The sequence below is a fragment of the Saccopteryx leptura genome, chromosome 6 (genome assembly GCF_036850995.1).
Source record: "Saccopteryx leptura isolate mSacLep1 chromosome 6, mSacLep1_pri_phased_curated, whole genome shotgun sequence".
NCBI lineage: Eukaryota > Metazoa > Chordata > Mammalia > Chiroptera > Emballonuridae > Saccopteryx > Saccopteryx leptura.
This window is the reverse complement of record NC_089508.1, coordinates 156,217,003-156,237,111: the sequence shown is the minus strand read 5'-3', so window position 1 is coordinate 156,237,111 and position 20,109 is coordinate 156,217,003. Positions and strand designations below refer to the sequence as shown.

General features: G+C 40.2%; 1 protein-coding gene and 2 non-coding genes across 3 annotated transcripts in view; 1 reads left to right on the top strand and 2 right to left on the bottom strand.

Moving 5' to 3' along the window:
* Window positions 1-685: 685 nt before the first annotated feature.
* Window positions 686-20,109, top strand: part of CDKL3 (cyclin dependent kinase like 3) — a 52,990-nt gene continuing 33,566 nt past the window's right edge. The window contains exons 1-3 of the mRNA XM_066343690.1: window positions 686-697; window positions 892-1,074; window positions 10,039-10,233. Coding sequence (XP_066199787.1) covers window positions 910-1,074; window positions 10,039-10,233 — 360 coding nt within the window. The 5' untranslated portion in view covers window positions 686-697; window positions 892-909. The remainder of the gene's footprint in view (window positions 698-891; window positions 1,075-10,038; window positions 10,234-20,109) is intronic.
* TRNAP-GGG (transfer RNA proline (anticodon GGG)) lies at window positions 14,270-14,345 on the bottom strand. The gene has a single exon. It is a non-coding gene; the product is annotated as a tRNA-Pro (tRNA).
* LOC136377796 (U6 spliceosomal RNA) lies at window positions 16,856-16,959 on the bottom strand. Its single transcript, XR_010746426.1, has one exon. It is a non-coding gene; the product is annotated as a U6 spliceosomal RNA (small nuclear RNA).

The following is a 20,109-nucleotide window of genomic DNA, read 5'->3' as shown; positions in this document are numbered from 1 at the left end:
CCCATCAAGGCACATACCGAAAGCAACTATAGTTGATGTTTCCCGCTCCTCCCTATGGCCTCCTTCTCTTTCTCTTTCTCTCTCTCAACTCTCTCTAAAATCAATGTTTTTTTTCTAAATGCTGACCTTCCCGCATCTTTGAGAGTGGGACCCAACTTAATCCTGGGCGACCACTTATCCCCATACCACGCCCAATGAACTCCCAATTAGCGTATACCACAAACTCCTTTACCCTTCTTCTCATTTTCTCTTCCGTCAGGCCGGCCTATGTTCCGGTCTTGCGCACTAGGTTCCGAGCGCGGCGTCACCGTTGCCATGGTAGTGGTGGTGGCTAGCTAGTGGGGCTAGCTGCCTAAGTAGGGCTGGGACTGCGCGGGGCCCCTCCCGCAGGACTACAGAATGGGCTGAGGCGGTGGGTACTGTCGGAACGAGGTCATCTGCCCGGCGAAGGGCGCAACACTGGTCCGAGACCTTAAGACATGGTTTGAGGAGCGGGCGGGACCTAGGTTTCCTTGGGTCCCGGGGACTGACCTGTGGGGCGTCAGCAGTATTGTGAGATCCTCGTTTTAGACGCGGGCATGACAGAAAGTGTGAGGGACACTCCTCTCCCTGAGGATGGATGGTGACTTGTAGTGAAGGAATCTTAAAACAGTGTTGATGGGAATAACGGAGACAGCGGGAGGCTCCCGAAGTTCTGGTGAGGGCTCGAGTTTCACAAGGACATTTCTGCCGAGCGGGCAGTTTCCAAAGACAAACGGTGCTTGTGGAAAAAGATTTCCTACATATCTTCCCCATCTTTTGATATTTTGAAGTATGGGTTTATTGTGGAAATGCATTATCCAGCTTGAAAAAATAAAAAATGTTTAACATTTTCTTTCTTTGTCTATGCAGAAGAAGTCGAGTTTAACAATGGAGATGTATGAAACGCTTGGAAAAGTGGGAGAGGAAAGTTATGGAACAGTCATGAAGTGTAAACATAAGGATACTGGGCAGATAGTGGCCATTAAGATATTTTATGAAAAACCAGAAAAATCTGTCAACAAAATTGCAATGAGAGAAATAAAGTTTCTAAAGGTTTGCTTCTTTTGCCTTAATTGCTCTCTGTAAGTCAAAAGAGAAATTGTTAGGGAAAAAAAATCTGTAAGGAATGTTTCAGTTAACACATGTATTAAGACAGGTAATAGAAACAAGTGTGATACTATACCTTATTGTCTATATTTTGTAATTTTATAATTTATACAAGATAGATATGCTTATGTAGAATGTAACAAAAGCTATGCCAAATATTGTGAAATAATTATTCAGAAATATCCAGGTATAATACTTAATATAAATGTCTGATTTGTGCAAGGTATTGTGTCAGATGTTGAGACTATTGGGTAAAAGATAGTACTTGCTCTTCAGGACTTATTATTTAATCAGAAAGACAGGAGGACATATAAAATAATACTGAATAAAAAATGTGGCTTATAGCAAATGCCAAATGATTAACACAAAGTCCTATTAGGTAGGAAGTTTTCCTTGGAAGAAGTGGGACATGATTTTGGCTTTAAATGATGTGTAGAATTAACAGAAGAGGGAGAAACTGTTGTACACGAGTTAGCAAAGCAGCATAAGCTCAGAGAAGCTAAAGCAGGACAAAGAGCGGAGTGGAAAAGACAAAAATTTGCTTGTGGCATTCCTAATGGCCATTGTTTTAAACTTGACTGTCTGGTAGTTTGGTTGCTTCCATTTAATTTCATTCTTTTTGGGGGGATTTATCTTGTTGATTCATTTGGGGCATATTTCTTGCCCATTTTTGTCTATTAGGTAGCTCTACTCTGGCTCTCATTTTTACTGTGAGGTCTTTATGAGGAAAGTGTCCTTTTGGAGTCAGTGGTACAAATCTCCGGACCACCTGAGCTCCTTGCTCTAAAAATATATATATATATATATTTAATAAGGAAATCGTTTGACTTTATTTAACACAGTATTTGAGATTTTGTGTGTGTGTGTGTGTGTGTGTGTGAGAGAGAAAGAGAAAGGGATAAGGACAGATAGGAAGGGAGAGAGATGAGAAGCATCCATTCTTCGTTACAGCACCTTAGTTGTTCATTGATTGCTTTCTCATATGTGCCTTGACCACGGGCCTTCAGCAGACCGAGTAACCCCTTGCTGGAGCCAGTGACCTTGGGTTCAAGCTGGTGGGCTTTTTCCTCAAACCAGATGAGCCTGCACTCAAGCTGGCGACCTCGGGGTCTCGAACCCGGGTCCTCTGCATCCCAGTCCAACACTCTATCCACTGCGCCACCGCCTGGTCAGGCTAAAATATTTCTTGAGGGTTAAAAGTATCCTTCTGTTGTATGTGAGTCTTGAATGCTGTTAGCCCTTTCATGGATGGAGTTAACCCTTTGGGTTGGCTGGCCCCAATGGTCAACTTTGATTATATTCATTTGTTGTGGACCATTAATGGCAAAAAGCCATTATAGATTGGAGGCTTGGCAGGGGGCTAAGTTCTCCCCCCTCCATCTCCATATTTGGCTTTGATGCTGAGTATTTGCACCCACTCCACTTCCTTCCTTGGGTTGCAGGAAGCAATATACATACCCTTCCTCTGACTCTTTGTTTGTTTCAGATGTTTGTAAATTTCACTAATGTATCCTGTTTTTGCCTTGGGAGAGTTCCTGTGTTAGCCTTTGATGTGCAACTTTGTATCAGGGTCCTTGATTTGCATATAACTATATAATAAAGCGAACTGGGGCTGTGAGGCACTCAGATGCTGCCAGGCAGTTTGAGGAGTCCTCCCGGTCCCATCGGTTTTGTTCTGATAAAGTGTGTTTCCTTAATTCCACACCGTTATTTGGAGCTGCGCTGGTCCGCAGCAAGTGGCGCCTGAACAGAAGACTTGAGTATGAGTACGAGGAAACTAAAACTGAAGGAAGGTGACGGAACTCCCCAAAGTGAAGTGCGCACAGTGAGTAAAGAAAGTTTTTGGGGAAAGTGTAGTTGGGAGTAAAAGAATATGGGACAGATAGGGTCAGAAGTAAGGGACCTTTATGTAGGAATGTTTCTGTATGAAGACAAATCATTGTCTGAAGAGTATCAGGGTGAGCTGGAAACAGAGGGATGTGAATACAAGGATAACTTGGAGTCTGAGGATGACAGGGGGGATGAAAAATCCGTGGCAATGGCTGCCTTAGCCACGGGGCCTCCGCTGCCCTCAGCTCCTTCCTACATTCAACCCTCTGCTCCTCCGTTCCCTTATCAGGCTGATTACCAGGCTCGAAATGTAGGGGAAACAATAAATGATGGCTTTACCCATTTTCCTGTTGTAGAAATACAGGATGATATGGGGAGACTAGTGCGAGAACATAAACCTGTACCTTTTAAAACTCTGAAAGAGCTTAAACTTGTTTGTGTTCAGTATGGGCCTACTGCCCCTTTTTCACTTGGTTTATTAGATACTATTAGGGCAAAGGCTCTTCCCCCAAATGACTGGAAGGTGATTGCTTGTGCTTGGCTCTCTGGGGGTAATTATTTACTGTGGAAGTTGGACTTTCATGAAGGGGCTGTTGAGGTAGGAGAAAAATCTCAGCATAGTCAACCTGAGCCTCCAGTTACAGCGAATAGAGAATTTGAGAATGGATAGGAGACTCAGGTATTAGGAAACTTACAGCTTTTTCTGTCATGGGCTGATTTTCTTCAATGTTTTGACTGCGGTCTTCTGAACTATCATTTTGTTTCTTTCTTATTCTTTGCCTGGAGGTTGAGGCAGGGGACCTGTGTTGGATCTGACTATGGAAAATATCCCAGCAGCTGCCGAGAGCAAATTTTCTCGGGGAGATTTTGTTTAGTCACATCCTTCAGTCCCTCTGTCAGAAAATGCCCTGACTAATATCAGGCAGGCATCTTTCTAATCTGGATGTGCTCTGAAATCCCGGGTTTCTCTCTGGTTTGTCTGGTTCGTCTAATTCTTGTCTCTGTTTAGTCTTTGTTTAATGTTGTCAAAACATGTCTGTTTTTAAGGCCTGAATTAAGGTTTTTTTTTGCATGCAAAAATGGGAAATGCTGGCTCTAATATTTAGAAAAAATAAAATGTTTTTAGAACTTGTAAGGAGCGCTCACTTAAATTTAAATAGAATAGAATGTAGATCCTTAAGACTTACTGATTTGGCTAGTGCATTGTGAGGCGTGTTCAGAGTTAGGAGCCAAATAGCAACTTGTTAGGAAACTCCTGCAAATCTTTGTCATGCTATTTTTACTTTAAATTTTTTGAATACTGATGTATAGGGTCATTCAGCAGCAGAGAGACTCTGGAACCCTACAAGGAAAGCCTTCCCTAAAGTGCGATGGAGGGACCCGCTCACAGGAATCTGGCAAGGGCCAGACCCTGTTCTCTTATGGGGCCGAGGATATGTGTGTGTTTTTCCTAGGTCTGCTGAAGCTCCTTGGTGGATCCCTGAATGACTGGTGAGACACCATGATTCTAGATGAGAGACTCACTTCACAAGAGCAATTGCATAAGACTTACTATGCTCTCTTCCCTTTCTCAATTATTATCTATTTTTTTTAATGTTTTAGATTATTTTATTTCTTTTCTGCTCCATTGCCTGAAACAAGGGTGAAAGGGGGGCCTGATTTGGGTACTGCTGAACAGAAATCTCATACGGCCGTCTTGAGATTTTTCGAGAGAGATCTCTGTTTAGTATATATATCCTTATTACGTTCCAATTAAGATAGCCCTACTTAAGATCAAGCAGGCCATAGTTTAATCTCTAAAACCCCGGGTTTCACTCTTGATTTGTGTGATTGTATGTGAAGTCTTTGTTTAATGTCTAAGTGTCTTTGTTTATAAGGCCTGAATTAAGTCCTTACATGAAAAGTAATAATGATAATAGTTTTGGAAGTGCCGGCTCTAGTATTGAAAACAAAATGGGGATAATTTCATTTCCCTACATGGATATGATTTTGTTTTGAATAAGTAAAGCACGCTCATTTTGGATCCAAAAGACTTGCTTGTTTGGCCAGGCTGCTCCAGGCCGCAAGTGAAAGGCTTGAAGCAGCATAGATTTACATAATAAAGGTGTAAAGATTTTTTTAACTATAGGAGAATAATGAAGATCACACTGGGATTTTTCAGTTTTGATATGTACTATTTAAGGTGCCTATTAATTAATATTAAGGGGGTGTTTTGATAAGTGTGGGAATGTTGTTTGAAGGTGCTTTTACTCTATTTTTGTTAAAAGTTAACAAAGTCAAGAATTTCTTGTAATATTTGAAGTAAAGCGTGATTCAATTGTAAATAAAAAGAAAGGTGGGGGGAGTCATGTCCTGGAGCTCCTGCAGGTCTACCCTGTCATGCTTTTTACTTCAAACAGTTTATTTTGAATGCTGATGTAGAAGAGATGCCAAAATTTTTGTCCTGCAAACTACTACCCCTTTTTTATTTTTATTTGATTTCAGCTAATAACACTGTTTTGTTCTTTTTTGAATAGCTCCAGATATATAGGCAGATAGGGACTCTCAAGCCCCTCAGCAAGATCTTCTGAGCATGGCTTTTAAGGTACCAAGAGGCAGAAAAAAGCCCAAAGGAGATCAGGTAAAATACTAGCTCTTGGCATACGCCCTCAGAGGCTCCAACGCTCCAACTGGAACTTCATCAGGGCCCTGCTTCAATAGTGGAAAGGATGGTCATTTGAGCCAAAGCCTGCCAGGCTTACATGCTTTTGCTGCGAGGAAGAAGGGACACTGGAAGGTAGGCTTCCCCCTCACTCCTCTAAGGGAGGGTTCAGTCTCTTCCAGCCCTGCTCCAGCCACCTGTGACCTAACCTTGCCCAGAATACTGGGATTTGCCACTGAAGGCTAAAAGGTGCCCAGGGCCGTCGGCCCCTTCTACGACACTGTGGATGAGCCTGGGGTATTTCTTCCAAGAAGCCGGTAGACTGGTCTCATTTACACAAGGGCCACTTAACTATGTCTTGCCTGAATATTCAGGTTTTTTATTCTTCCCTCGAAGATCTCTGTTGTGGGTATTGATAGTCCTGTTTTCTGCAGCTTTGTTTAATATACAGTTTTCCTTTATTCTTCCTGCCTCAATGTCCCACTCATATTTTAGGTTAGGACCTACTCCTAATTCAGAGTTCCTTTTTTCCTTTTTTTGCCAACTTACAAATTTACCTCTGCCACCCAGCTTAGTGTATCCCAAGGTTCTCCTCACCACCCAATGGCTGTAAAGCTCCAGTATAGGACCCCTGGGTTCATCTTTCCAGTTTAAAGAAAACGGAAGCTCCGTCTTCATGCGTGCTGCAGATGGCTTTTCCAGTCTACCTGGGTCATTGCCAGCTGGGAGCAGCGGTCATTGGGACTTTGACGCTAACTGCAGAGTGTGGAAGTGTGAGGACTTCTCCTGAAAGTGGACTTTTCCTGGACTCCTGCTCCTGTGACAGTTTTTGATGGACTGAACTGGGGTTGGGTTGCATTTGCAGAGATTTGGAATGGTGTTGGTGTCAGCTTGGACTTGGTGAACACTTTAAGGACATTACTCTTTTATAGATTCTTGTTGTATTATTAGCTTAAAGAGTTTGCTTAAAGGCTTTAATCACTGTGATGTATTAGTATACTTGTTTTGGGTATCTGTTAGCATTGGCTATACTAATTTTGTGTTTGTTTTGTATTTTTTCCATCTGCCTCCAAATTAGAAAATCAGATGAGTGCAAATCTCAGCACACAAATTAAAAAGAAAAGGGGGATATGTTGTGGACCATTAATGGCAAAAAGCCATTATAGATTGGAGGCTTGGCAGGGGGCTAAGTTCTCCCCCCTCCATCTCCATATTTGGCTTTGATGCTGAGTATTTGCACCCACTCCACTTCCTTCCTTGGGTTGCAGGAAGCAATATACATGCCCTTCCTCTGACTCTTTGTTTGTTTCAGATGTTTGTAAATTTCACTAATGTATCCTGTTTTTGCCTTGGGAGAGTTCCTGTGTTAGCCTTTGATGTGCAACTTTGTATCAGGGTCCTTGATTTGCATATAACTATATAATAAAGCGAACTGGGGCTGTGAGGCACTCAGATGCTGCCAGGCAGTTTGAGGAGTCCTCCCGGTCCCATCGGTTTTGTTCTGATAAAGTGTGTTTCCTTAATTCCGCACCGTTATTTGGAGCTGCGCTGGTCCGCGGCATTCATTAGATGGACTGTGGCTCTCCCTTGGGGCATAGTTATTCTCAGTAGGGTCTGGTGCCTGATAGACTTTCCTTCTGGGTCTGCCACTTGTGTGGCTAGATGGGTCTAGCACTGGGGTGGTCTGGCACCCACTGCTGGTTGTGTTGGTTCTAGGTCCCCTTGGGTTCAGGTATGGGTTGATGTCAGGTGTTTGTATCCAACCATGGGCTACCTATCTGGAGCTACCGTTCTGTTCATTGTTTGTGTCTGTGTTTTCTTGCCTGGATGTGTAGGAGAGGTGTCAATCTGTGTATAAGGGTCGACTTTCTCCTGCTTAGAGCTGAAGGCAGCTCTGTAAAAGGGCCCTAGCTCCTTAAGATTTGCCTCCACTTTTCAGTTACTCCACCTCCCACTTGTCCCTGCCTCGTCTTCCCATAGAGTCTTCTGTGGAAAGACTGTCAATGGACTCAGACTGCCCCACCTTACCAATCCCCCCAGATATTGTAAGCCTGGTAGGGTATGACAACTGAGGTTGGGGGGGGGACAGAATTAGTGGGACCCCCTATGTGGGGGGGATTTCTTAGGCACTTGGTATGGGGAAAGTGGGCCCTACTCCAGAGCCTAATCCCTCAACCACTGCTAGATACTTCAATTCTGTTTCTCCCCAGAAAGATGAGCAGCAGGTTCAAGTTGGGTAAGAGAAGCAGTTATTTATTTTTGCTACTGCCAGCATGTTGCTGCTGCAGTGCTCCGGCACCTTGCCCACCAGTGAATTTGGGAGCAGAAATAGAAGGGCATCTGACATTGTATTTTGGCATGTTTTTCTATTAGTCATGTTCTAAGGACTGGTTCATGTATTAATACTGATAAGTAGAAAAATTGATATTGTCCCATTGGAGTAAAGGCAAATAATTTTCATAATAGTGTAGTTTTCTAATGAATCCAACATTGAAAGTATATCCCTTAATTTTTAGCCCAATGTATATTTTTGGTAATTTGAAAAAGTTAAATGTTTGAGAGTTGACTGTAATTTAAATCAGTGTATTAAAAAATAGAATAAGCAGCATAAAATATTAAAATGTCAATTGTTCCCTAAATTCATACAGCCATTTTTTATATTTTGAGATTAAGAATGTCCTGGCTGCTTGGCTCAGTGGATACAGCATTGGCCCAGCGTGTGGACATTCAGGGTTCAATCCCCAGTCAGGGCACACATGAGAAGCGACCATCTGCTTCTCTTCCCCTCCCTCTCCCCCTTCACCCTCTCTTTCCCTCTCTCAGCCTGTGGCTTGCATCGCCACCAGGTGCTGAGGATAGCTTGGTTGGTCTGAGTGTCAGCTTCAGGGGATAAGGATAGCTGGGTTCAGTTGACCATCGGCCCCAGACTACGTTGCTGGGTGGATCTGGTTGGGGCACATGAGGAAGTCTGTCTCACTATCTCCCCTCATCTCATTAAAAAAAAGTATTAATACCCATCTAAAGTATTAATACCCATCTAAAAAGGTGTCCTGTTGCTTAATAGAATGATAGACTATTAATTTATTCTGGTAGAATAGAATAGAATAATGCTTATTAGGAAAGAAAAAAATATACCCATAAATATTGTATATTTATGTAAAGCCCTTATGATGATATAATATATTAGTATTTAATATTAATATATCTGAAAAGTATCTAGATATTTTGATACTCTGTTATAGAGTGATGAATTTATGATGTCTACTTGAAGCTTAGATTTTTTTTTTTTTTTTTAGAGAGAGAGTTGGCAGACAGACAGACAGGAAGGAAGAGAGATGAGAAGCATCAACTCATAGTTGTGTCACTTTTTAGTTGTTCATTGATTATTTCTCATATGTGCCTTGACCAGCAGGCTCAAGCCAAGCCAGAGACCCCTTGCTCAAGCCAGTGACCTGGGCTCATCAAGCCAGTGACCTGGGCTTCACACCAGCGACCTTTGGGTTAAAGCCAGCGACCATGGAATCATGTCTATCACGCTCGAGCCAGTGACTCTATGCTCAAGCTGATGAGCCTGCACTCTTAGCCAGTTGAGTTTGCACTCATGCCATTGAGTGACCTAAGAGCTTTGAATCTGGGACCTCATTGTCCCAGGTTAAAGCTCTACTCACTATACCACCACCAGTCAGCTTGGAACTTAGATTTACTCTCAAAAGTTTAGGACCAGACATGACTGGGTAGTTCAGTTGATTAGAGTGTCATCCCAATACGCCAAGGTTATGGTTTCTATCCCTGGTCAGGGCACATACAAGAATCAACCAATGAATGCATAAATAAGTGGAACATGATTTCTCTGTTTCAATATTTCTGTTTCTCTCCCTTTCTTACTCTAAAATCAATAAATAAATATTTTAAAAAAGAGTTTAGGACCAAACTTAATAATTTATATAAATTCAGATCACGTACTCAGTAGCATTGAAATGGTGCTCATTTGAAAACATAAAGACCTTTTAAATTTCAGATGTTAAATTTAACCACAAATCAAGTTAAAAGAAAGACATGTCTTAGCAATAAACCAAGATGCATTATAGTACATTAACTCTAAACTATTTTAATAAGCAATCAAGTGATAACTGGAAGTAAAGCAATACATTTCCCTTTGTTCTATAAATATTAATTATGAAATAGATTAACATTTTCTTAAAATAGGAATATAAGCAAATCTGTTGAGAAATGTCTGTTGAAATGCATTGGAGGAAAAGAAGCTGAGAATATTTCTACTTTAAAAAAATGATATAAGTGTTTTAATTTTATTTAGCAAATTAAATTTAACATTTTTAAAACTTTTGTTTAGGAAATTAAATTTAACAGGTATAGCTGTTATATGTACAAATTATTGTGCATGAAATAATTTATTAAAAATATGTTTCTTTTGTCAATAGCAATTCCATCATGAAAACCTGGTCAATCTGATTGAAGTTTTTAGACAGAAAAAGAAAATTCATTTGGTGTTTGAATTTATTGATCACACAGTATTAGATGAGTTACAACATTATTGTCATGGATTAGCGAGTAAACGACTTAGAAAATACCTCTTCCAGATCATTCGAGCAATTGAATATCTTCACAATAATAATGTAAGTGCTACAGAATAAGCCCAACTACAGGATATATGTGAATGATAAGTGCCCTTTAAACATTGTTCTGTTTTTATGAAGATCGTTAAAATTATTCTTCTGTACTATATTGACACCCTGGAAATGGGATCATTACCTTACAATTTAGTTGCAGAAACAAAAAACATTGAGCACACAATATAGGGCAGACCAAGTATGGGATGCTAAAGGAGGTATTAAAAATTTGGTATAGAGGAATCAAGAATCAACTGGGGCATCTTATATTAGAGAAAGTACATTAAAAAAAGCATTGAAAGCTAGGCCAACTCAAAGGAAGGGAGGTTTGAAGGTAGCAACAGGAAACTAGGCCAGGGGAATGGCCAGTGAATGTGGATCCTTTAGGGCAGGGGTCTCAAACTTGCGGCCCGCGGGCCCGGCCCGCCGAACAATTTTGTACTGATTTTTTTTTTGTTTTCAACTGCAGTGAGAAAAATGTTGCGTAACAGTTGCCTTTTGTAGACCTAGTGAGGCCCGCCGAACGGCTGTGATCTTGCTCTGCGTCCCACATGCTGAATTGAGTTTGAGACCCCTGCTTTAGGGGAAGAAAAGAGAAATAGAGCAACTGAGATAAAGAGACTTGTTTAAGTTATGAAAAATCAACTCTTCTGATTTTTAGTATTGCCTTTAGCATCGACTAATAGATACTTTTGTCATCCGCGCAATTTGTGGAGGCAACTAGCACTAACCACTGAATGAGACTGACTGACTGGCTGGCTCACTCAACTAGTGCATGAATCGGGTGCCTCCCCCGGCACTGCCTATCCAGCTGCCTGCCTGTGCAGGTCTCTCGTTGCCTCACCCACCGACCACCCCCATACCTGTGCGCCCTCACGTGGTATTTTGTGGAAGAGCCATACTCAAGGGGCCAAAGAGCTGCATGTGGCTCCTGAGCGGAGGTTTGCTGACCACTGGTCTAGAATGTATTTAGCTCAGCAGGTTTTGTTTTTGTTTTTTATTTTTTGTATTTTTTTTTTTTTGTATTTTTCCAAAATGAGAAGGGTGGAGAGGCAGACAGACAGACTCCTGCATGCGCCCAACCGGATCCACCCGGCATGCCCACCAGGGGCGATGCTAGGCCCATCTGGTCCATTGCTCCACTTCAATAGGAGCCATTCTAGCACCTGAGGTGGAGGCCATGAGCCATCCTCAGTGCCCGGGCCAACTTTGCTCCAATGGAGCCTTGGCTGTGGGAGGGGAAGAGAGAGAGAGAGAGGAAGGAGAGGGGGAGGAGTGGAGAAGCAGATGGGCGCTTCTCCTGTGTGCCCTAGCCAAGAATCGAATCCGAGACTTCCACATGCCAGGCCGACATTAGACTGCTCAGCCAACTGGCCAGGGCCACTACCTCAGCAGGTTTTTATGGAGATACTGCATTCCCATAATGAGTTCTACTTTCTGGAATGTTAGATATGTATTCAGGAAATAACAGTAAAAGCCTCAAAAATAGTTTTATTAATAAGTGATATAAGCATAACATCTATATATCTCAGGCTTTTTCAGACATCCTAATTTCTAATTTTCTGTCTTGCTAATAGTATATCACATTTTGCTGCTTTGAAAAATAGGGTTGTGATAACTGGAATTCAGATGGCAATTTCCTTGCTAGCTAATTTCATGAGGAGGCAGTATGATGCAAAAGTTAAGAGCAGTCTTTGGAATCAGACTATCTTAGGTTTTTCCCCCACCAGCTTGTCAGTGGATAACCACACAACTTGTGCAGTTACATCTTGCACAATGAAAAGTGGCAGCCCCATTACTCTGTGACCCCAGGAAAGTTATCTAACCTCTCTCAACTTCTTTTTCTTTATCTGTGAAATGATAATATAGCACCTCACAGATTTTTTGTAAAGATCTAAGTAGTAGGTAGTAGGTATAAAGTGTTTAGCACTGTATCAGGCACATTTTGAGTACTCAATAAATAGTGCTAGTGGAGGGTCAGAAGTAGTCAAGTTATCTGTAATTCCAATAGTGCCTTATGTATAGTAGACTTTAAAATGTTTCTTAAATAAAGGGAGACAACAGTATGGGCTAGATTGAAAGTAAGTCTTTAAATAAGAGCACAATTTTGAACGGTAACTAAGATTTCACTAACAGGGGAGATACATTCAGATGAGGTACTACTGAGGGTAGAGGTAAACCTGGCCAGGGGACTTGGGAGAATGGTGATGAGTGTGCTTACAGAGACCAAGCAGAGGGAGATAAGATTGCACAGTTGCCCTGGGGAAAGGATTTTCAGAGCCTTGAAATTAATCTGAGGTGTTTGGACTTTCTCCTGAGAATACTGGGAAACCAAGGTTTTCAGCATTGCTGTGATAGGATAGAAACAAAACATTATTTTGGCAAGAGTAGAGGATAAGTATGGAGAGAGACAGGGAGATCAGGCAAGAGGCTTTGTGACAGGCCAGATACGAAGTGAGAAGGCTCATACCAGCATAGGGTGATGGGAAGGAGAGGAAGGATGACAGTGGGAGAGAATGAAATGACAAGATTTGGGAATGATTTAGGTATGAGAGGGATGCAGACAGAGGGAGAAATCAAAGATGATTCCAAGATTTTAAATTTAAGAGCAGTACAATTATGGTACCATTGACAGTAACTGGTTTTAGAAAGGGGAATTGCTTTTAAATATATTGACATATTTTAAGGGATGATGAGAATTTTTAAATAAAAATAGTGTACAACCAATTGTTTAACATGGCCCAGGAAGTTGTCAGAATTGGATATATAAATTTGGGGATCTTCCTTTTGGAAAGTATGGTTGAAGAGTTAAGGACGGATTACTCTCAAAGGGACAGAGAAAAGGAAAAGGTAGTCCTGAGCACCGAGAATGGAAGACTGTCTGTGAGGGTGTATAGGGCAGGGTGTACAGGGCAGCAAAGAGGCCTGGATGGAAGCACCCTATTCTCTTATTTTCCTGTTCTCATCTAGGACCGAGAATAAAGTTTCCCCTGTCTCTCACCTCACAGAATGTTGTCAAGTTAGTTTTGAGAATTAAGGCAGTGGCTCATTAGAATAAATACTATTATATTTATTATATGTATATTTGAATTCTGGCCATGATAATTTGACATTATCTTCATGTTAACAAAAATCAAGAAAGGAAAACTTTATTTTCTTAATATTTCCAAATTTAAGATGATTGGGTTTTGTATAACTGAAATGTTAAGCTATTGTCTACCATTGTACCATGTTTCCTCTTAATAAGAATTCATGAAGTTGGATACAGTTCAATACCAGCAAAAGCTTTTTATCTATGGAATATTTGTTACCTTCTTTTATTTAATAATTAAAACGTATTTTCTTTTTTATATTGGTTTCTTGTCAGCACCGGTAGAAATTTAATGTTCCGTTGTAGTGACTACAGAAGTCTAGTTTATTTTTTTTCATTTTGGTTGTTTTTATAATTTAAAGTTTTTATCTAGTTAAATTTAAAATTTAAATATGAGCCTCTTTAAAACTATTTTGAAGCAGTCAAGTGTAAATGAAAGTAACTGGCCACTTATGGGGGAGAAATGGTTATTTATTCTCTTCTTTATTATTTCAACAGATATTTATTGAGCATTTTCCGCTAACAAACATTGATTGTACAATACAAGGTGCTGAGGATGCGGCCTTGAGTGAGAGACTTGGTTCTGAACCTTATGGAGCTTATTAAATTTTATCCAATTTTCAGTAAACTTTATGAATTGTAATTCTTTTTTTTGTATTTTTCTGAAGCTGGAAACGGGGAGAGACAGACTCCCGCATGCGCCCGCCCGGGATCCACCTGGCAGGCCCACCAGGGGGCGACGCTCTGCCCACCAGGGGGCGATGCTCTGCCCCTCCAGGGCATCGCTCTGCCGCTCTGCCACCTGCACGACCAGAGAGCCACTCTAGCGCCTGGGGCAGAGGCGCGCCCGGGCCATCCTTGCTCCAATGGAGCCTTGGCTGCGGGAGGGGAAGAGAGAGACAGAGAGGAAGGAGGGGGGGGGTGGAGAAGCCAATGGGCGCCTCTCCTATGTGCCCTGGCCGGGAATCGAACCCGGGTCCCCCGCACCCCAGGCCGACGCTCTACCGCTGAGCCAACCGGCCAGGGCCAATTGTAATTCTGATTAATAACTAAGGACTGTCAGTCTTCCCTGGCTCCAACCCTCCCCTACTTCACAAAGCTCTGCATCCCTAAATTTAGGCTACTTTTGCATATTTTCTTAACTCTGCTTTTGGATTTTAAACTGATAGTCATCCAAACAAGGATTTATTATTTGAATAATGTTAACATTTTAATATTACTTAATATATTTAATGTATTGTTAATATTTTACTATAGTGCTTCCTCTACTTTTTTTCTGAAGTATTTTAAATTATAGCCAACCTGACATTTTATTTCTAAATATATCACCATATATCTCTTTTAAAAAGTATATTTTCCTGTATAACTTCAAAGTCATTATTACATCTGCACAATTAACAATAATTCCCTAACATCATTTAATACTGAATTTATGTTAAAATTTACCCAATTGTTCACCAAAATGTTTTTTTAGAGCTGATTTACTAAAATCAGTATCCATTCAAGGACTGCACTTTCCATTTGATTTTCAGGGTAAATGGAAATTTCCACTCTTGCAGTCTACTTCATACATCCTTATTCATCCTCTCTCTGGAAGTTTTTGGCTTATTCTGTCATATAGATATTATAATTTAATTGTGTAACATTCAATTGCAGCCTGACCAGGTAGTGGCACAGTGGATAGAGCATCAGAATGGGATGCGGAAGACCCAGGTTCGAGACGCCGAGGTCGCCAGCTTGAGCGCAGGCTCATCTGGTTTGAGCAAAAGCTCACCAGCTTGGACCCAAGTTCGCTGGGGCTTGAGCAAGGGGTTACTCCATCTGTTGAAGGCCCACGGTCAAGGCACATATGAGAAAGCAATCAATGAACAACTAAGGTGTCACAACAAAAAACTAATGATTGACATCTCTCTCCATTCCTGTCTGTTCCTATCTATCCCTCTCTCTGACTCTCTCTCTGTCTCTATAAAAAACAACAACAAAAACCCATTCAACTGGAAAGTTTATTAAAGTGAAATTCTGAATGAATTAGAACCAGGCTCCCTGAGGCTGTTAGAGGATATGGAAATTCGAACTTCCTTCTTAGACGGGTGTTTAAATTCAAGTTCATAGAGCTATATAGAGCAGAGGTATATAAATCAGATTGTTAGGCAGAGTTTTATGTAGTTTTGGAGCATTCCACTACAAAGTAAAAAAGAATCAAATTTATTGTTTGAATCCAAACAATGATACTATAGTTAACACTATATATAAAATTAACTCAAAATGGATCAAAATCTAAATGTAAGAGCTAAACCTATAAAACTCTTAGAAGAAAACATAGGTGAAAATCTGTATGACCATGTATTAGACAGTAGTTCTTTAGCTATGACACCAAAAGTAATAAAAAGCAAAGTAGACAAGTTCTTATATTATTTATTAATTACTATACTATTTATTACAAACAACTGTAAACTACTTTTGCTCACCCCTGTATATCTGAGGAGCATCTAGTATTTAGAGTATATAAAATACAATTCAACAATAAAAAGACAAATAACCCAATTTAAAAATGGGCAAAGGACTTGAATAGAAGTTTCTACAAAGAAAACATACAAATTGTTGATAGCACATGAAATAATGCTCAATATCATTAGTTACATGGAAATGCAAGTCAAAATCACAATGAAATACTGTTCATATGCACAAGGCTGGACATAACTTAGAAAATACAACAAATGTTGGCATGGAAGTAGAGAAATTGGAAACCTCATATGCTGCTGCTGATAATGTAAAAAGATGTAGCTGCTATGGAGAACAGTTTGGCAGTTCCTCAAGAAGTTAATATAGAATTACTATATGACCCAAGAATTCTACTCCTAAGTATTTACCCAAGAGAATTAAAAAATATATGTTCACATAAGAACCTGCACAGGAATGAATGTTCATAGCAGCATTTTCAGAATAGCCAGATAGTGGAGACAACTGAAGTGTCTGATGAATAAGATAAATACTACAATGGAAATTACTCAGCCACAAGAAGGAATGAAGTACAGACACATGCTACAACATGGATGAACCTTGAAAACATGTTAAATGAAAAGAGTAAGATGCAAAAGACTACATGGTATAAAAGCCATTTAAATGAAATCTCCAGAACAGGCAAATTCATATTTGTATACCTTCTTTGAAGAAATGTCTATTCAAGTCCTTTGCTCATTTTTAAATTGGATTATTTGTCTTTTATTGTTTAGTTGTATTTCATATATTTTGGATTCTGGCTGCTTATAAGATACATGACTTGCAAATATTTTCTCCCATTCGGTGGGTTGTCTTTTTACTTTTTTGAAAGTGTTTTATTTAGTTTTATTAATATATAATTTCTCTTTATTGGTATCCTTAATTCTGTGAGACATTGTCTTCATACTTTTTAAAAATTCTTTACACATGGTTTCCTTTAGCTTTGAACATATTTAAAATAGCTGATTATAGTTTTTGTCTTGTAAGTTCAATGTCTGGGCTTCCTCAGGAAAAGTTTCTTTCTTTCTTTTTTTTTTTTTAAATATAGAACGCTTCACGAATTTGCATGTCATCCTTGTGCAAGGGCCATGCTAATCTCTGTACCGTTCCAATTTTAGTATATGTGCTGCCGAAGCGAGCACAGGAAAAAGTTTCTTATTGACTGCTTTTCTTTCCTGTGTATAGGCCATACTTATTTCTTTGAATACCTTTAATGTGGCCACTCTGAAAATGTTTCCTATCTCTCAGGGTTCGTTGCTGTTTGTTTAATTACTTTCCTAAACTAATTCTGTAAGGTCTGTATTTTTTATAATGTGTGATCACTGAAATCTCTGCTCAGTTAGCTTAGTGGCTAAGTAATGATTGGACACAGATTTCCTTAAATACCTGAAACCAATAAATCTCTCAGCCTTATTTACTGAGGGGCTTTCTTTCTGTGCTGCGAAGTGCCTTCAATGTTCAGACAGTTTACAACTCTGCTTTAGCCTTAACCTTTCTGCTATGCAGAGCCAGAAGTGAGAGTTTAGGATCATCTCAGGTCTTTCCTAAGAATGTGCACAGCTCTGCATGTGGCCTTCTTGATTCTTTGTAATATGTTAGAGCTTTTCAAATCCTTTATGGACATTGCATTTCCAGCCTTCCTAAGTATTTTGGTCAGCTTGTTGTTTGTCCTGTTATAGCTCCCTCAGGTGGATATAATGTTATATAGTAGCTGCTAATTATTCCTAACAAAGATCCCCAGAGAAAGACTGTTTGTACCGGGCAAGCTCTGGGGTAGATAAAATAAAGACTAGACTTCTAGTGGAATTTTTCAGTGACCTGCCAGACAAGTCAAATAATAACAGTTACCTGGGAATGGGGCTTTGGAGGAGATACAACCCAGTTTATTTTGCAGGTTGTTTAATAAAGCTACCAGAAGCTGAGGAGAGGGGAATAGAAATAAGGCAAGTTAATAACACTGGGTCATATAATTTGTTTTAATTTTTATAAAGAAACTGCCAAACTTTTCCAAAGTGGCTGTACCATTTTACATCCCCACCAACATATTGTAGTTTTTCCACATCCTTTCCAGTATTTTTTTTTTTTTCATTTTTCCAAAGCTGGAAACGGGGAGGCAGTCAGACAGACTCCCGCATGCACCCGACCAGGATCCACCCAGCATACCCACCAGGGGGCGATGCTCTGCCCCTCTGGGGCGTCGCTCTGTTGCATCCAGAGCCATCCTAGCGCCTGAGGCAGAGGCCACAGAGCCATCCTCAGCGCCCGGGGCCATCTTTGCTCCAATGGAGCCTCAGCTGTGGGAGGGGAAGAGAGAGACAGAGAGGAAGGAGAGGGAGAGTGGTGGAGAAGCAGATGGGCGCTTCTCCTGTGTGCCCTGGCCAGGAATCGAACCTGGGACTCCCGCATGCCAGGCCGACGCTCTACCACTGAGCAAACCGGCCAGGGCCATCTTTCCAGTATTTTTATTGTCTTTTTGATTATAGTTATTCTAATCAGTGTGAAATAGTATCTTTTTTTTTAATGAGAGGTTAAACTGTCTTTATTCACAGATGACATAACAATGTAAAAAGTCTATGGAATCTATAACAAAGTTTACCAAACTAATTGGTAAGTTTATCAAGATTGTAGGAGACAAATCAATATATCAAAATTAATTGTATTTCTATGAATTAGCAACAAGCTATCAGATATTGGAATTAAAAATACCATTACAGCAGCGTAAAAAATGAAACAGGGAAAATCTGACAAAAGATGTATAAGACCTATACACTGAACATGGTTAAACATTGATGAGAGAGGTGAAAGACCTAAGCAAATAGAAATACTCTGTTTAGGGAGGCCTCAATGTGATAGTGGAAGACCATGAGGATATTGTCAGAATATAGAATTTTAAAAGTTAGGATGCAGACAGTGCTTAGTTCTCAAGGATAATAAGATTCTGCAGGTAGTCATGGTGTTAATTGTTGAAAAGAGTGAGAATATTAGGGTATCAACTGGATGGATCTTTGTGTCTATGTTTAGAGCACGGACAAGGAGGGTGATGGATGTGTGCAGGGCAGAATGTGTGAAGTGGTATCTTAATGTGCTTCTTCATGTCTGTTTTTGTTCACATTATATCCTCAGATTTTGGTATAGTGACTGGTATATACTAATCACTCAATAAAAGTTATGCAAGTAAAAATAGATCAACGTAGTTGTATAGATGTCATCTTTAATATGACTCATTAACCTAAGTCAATTTTTTGGCCATTTGTGGAGGGAGACTGAAGCAGAACAAAAGCTAATCCCAAAGACAGAGCAGTAAACTATATAAACAAGGAATTTTATACATGTGAGATATTTTCACATATGCTATGATATTTTCCAGTCATGATAACATACTTCATCTGATAAAGTTTCTTTTTTTCAAGATTTTATTTATTGATTTTTATAGAGAGGAGAGAGAGAGAAAAAGAGAGGGGAGGAGTGGGAAGCATCAACTTGTAGTAATTGCTTCCTGTATGTGCCTTGACTGGGCAAGCTTGGGTTTTTGAACCAGCAACCTCAGCATTCCAGATTGACACTTTATCCACTGTGCCACCACAGGCCAGACCTCACCTGATAAAGTTTTTTGTTTTTGTTTTTTTAATTTATTTATTGATTTTAGAGAGATGAAAGAGAGAGAGAGAAGGAGGGAGGAACAGGAAGCCTCAACCCATAGCAGTTGCTTCTTATATGTGCCTTGACAGGGCAAGCCTGGGGTGTTGAACCAGCAATCTCAGCATTCCAGGTCAATGCTTTATCCACTGCACCACCACAGGTCAGGCTCACCTGGTAAAGTTTTAACATGCCTTCTTTGTTTTAGGCACTGTACTGGGCACTGGGATATAGCTGAAATAAGACACACATACATCTTGCCCTCATGGTGCTTAAAGTCAGTGGGAATTACAAAGATGTAAATAGACAATTAATATGACAAATACTGGGATGGAGAAGGGCAGAATGATGTGAGAAGAAATAGAAGGAACATTTAATACAAGCATCTGAGCTGAGACCTGAGGAAATAGTTGGCCAGGCAGTTGGGATATTACCAATAAATGCACAGATGAGACAAACCCTGGAAAATTGGGAAACTAATGTTCTCTAGGGAAAGAGGTTGAGAAGGTGAGCAGGGTTCAAATCCTACAAGCCTTTACAAGCCATTTTAAGGAGTTTCAAATTTGTCCTTTGGGGTGGGGAATTTTTGAAGGATGTTAAATGGAGAAGTGACAAGATCACCCATGATTTAAAAATAGTACTGTGCTTTCGTGGGG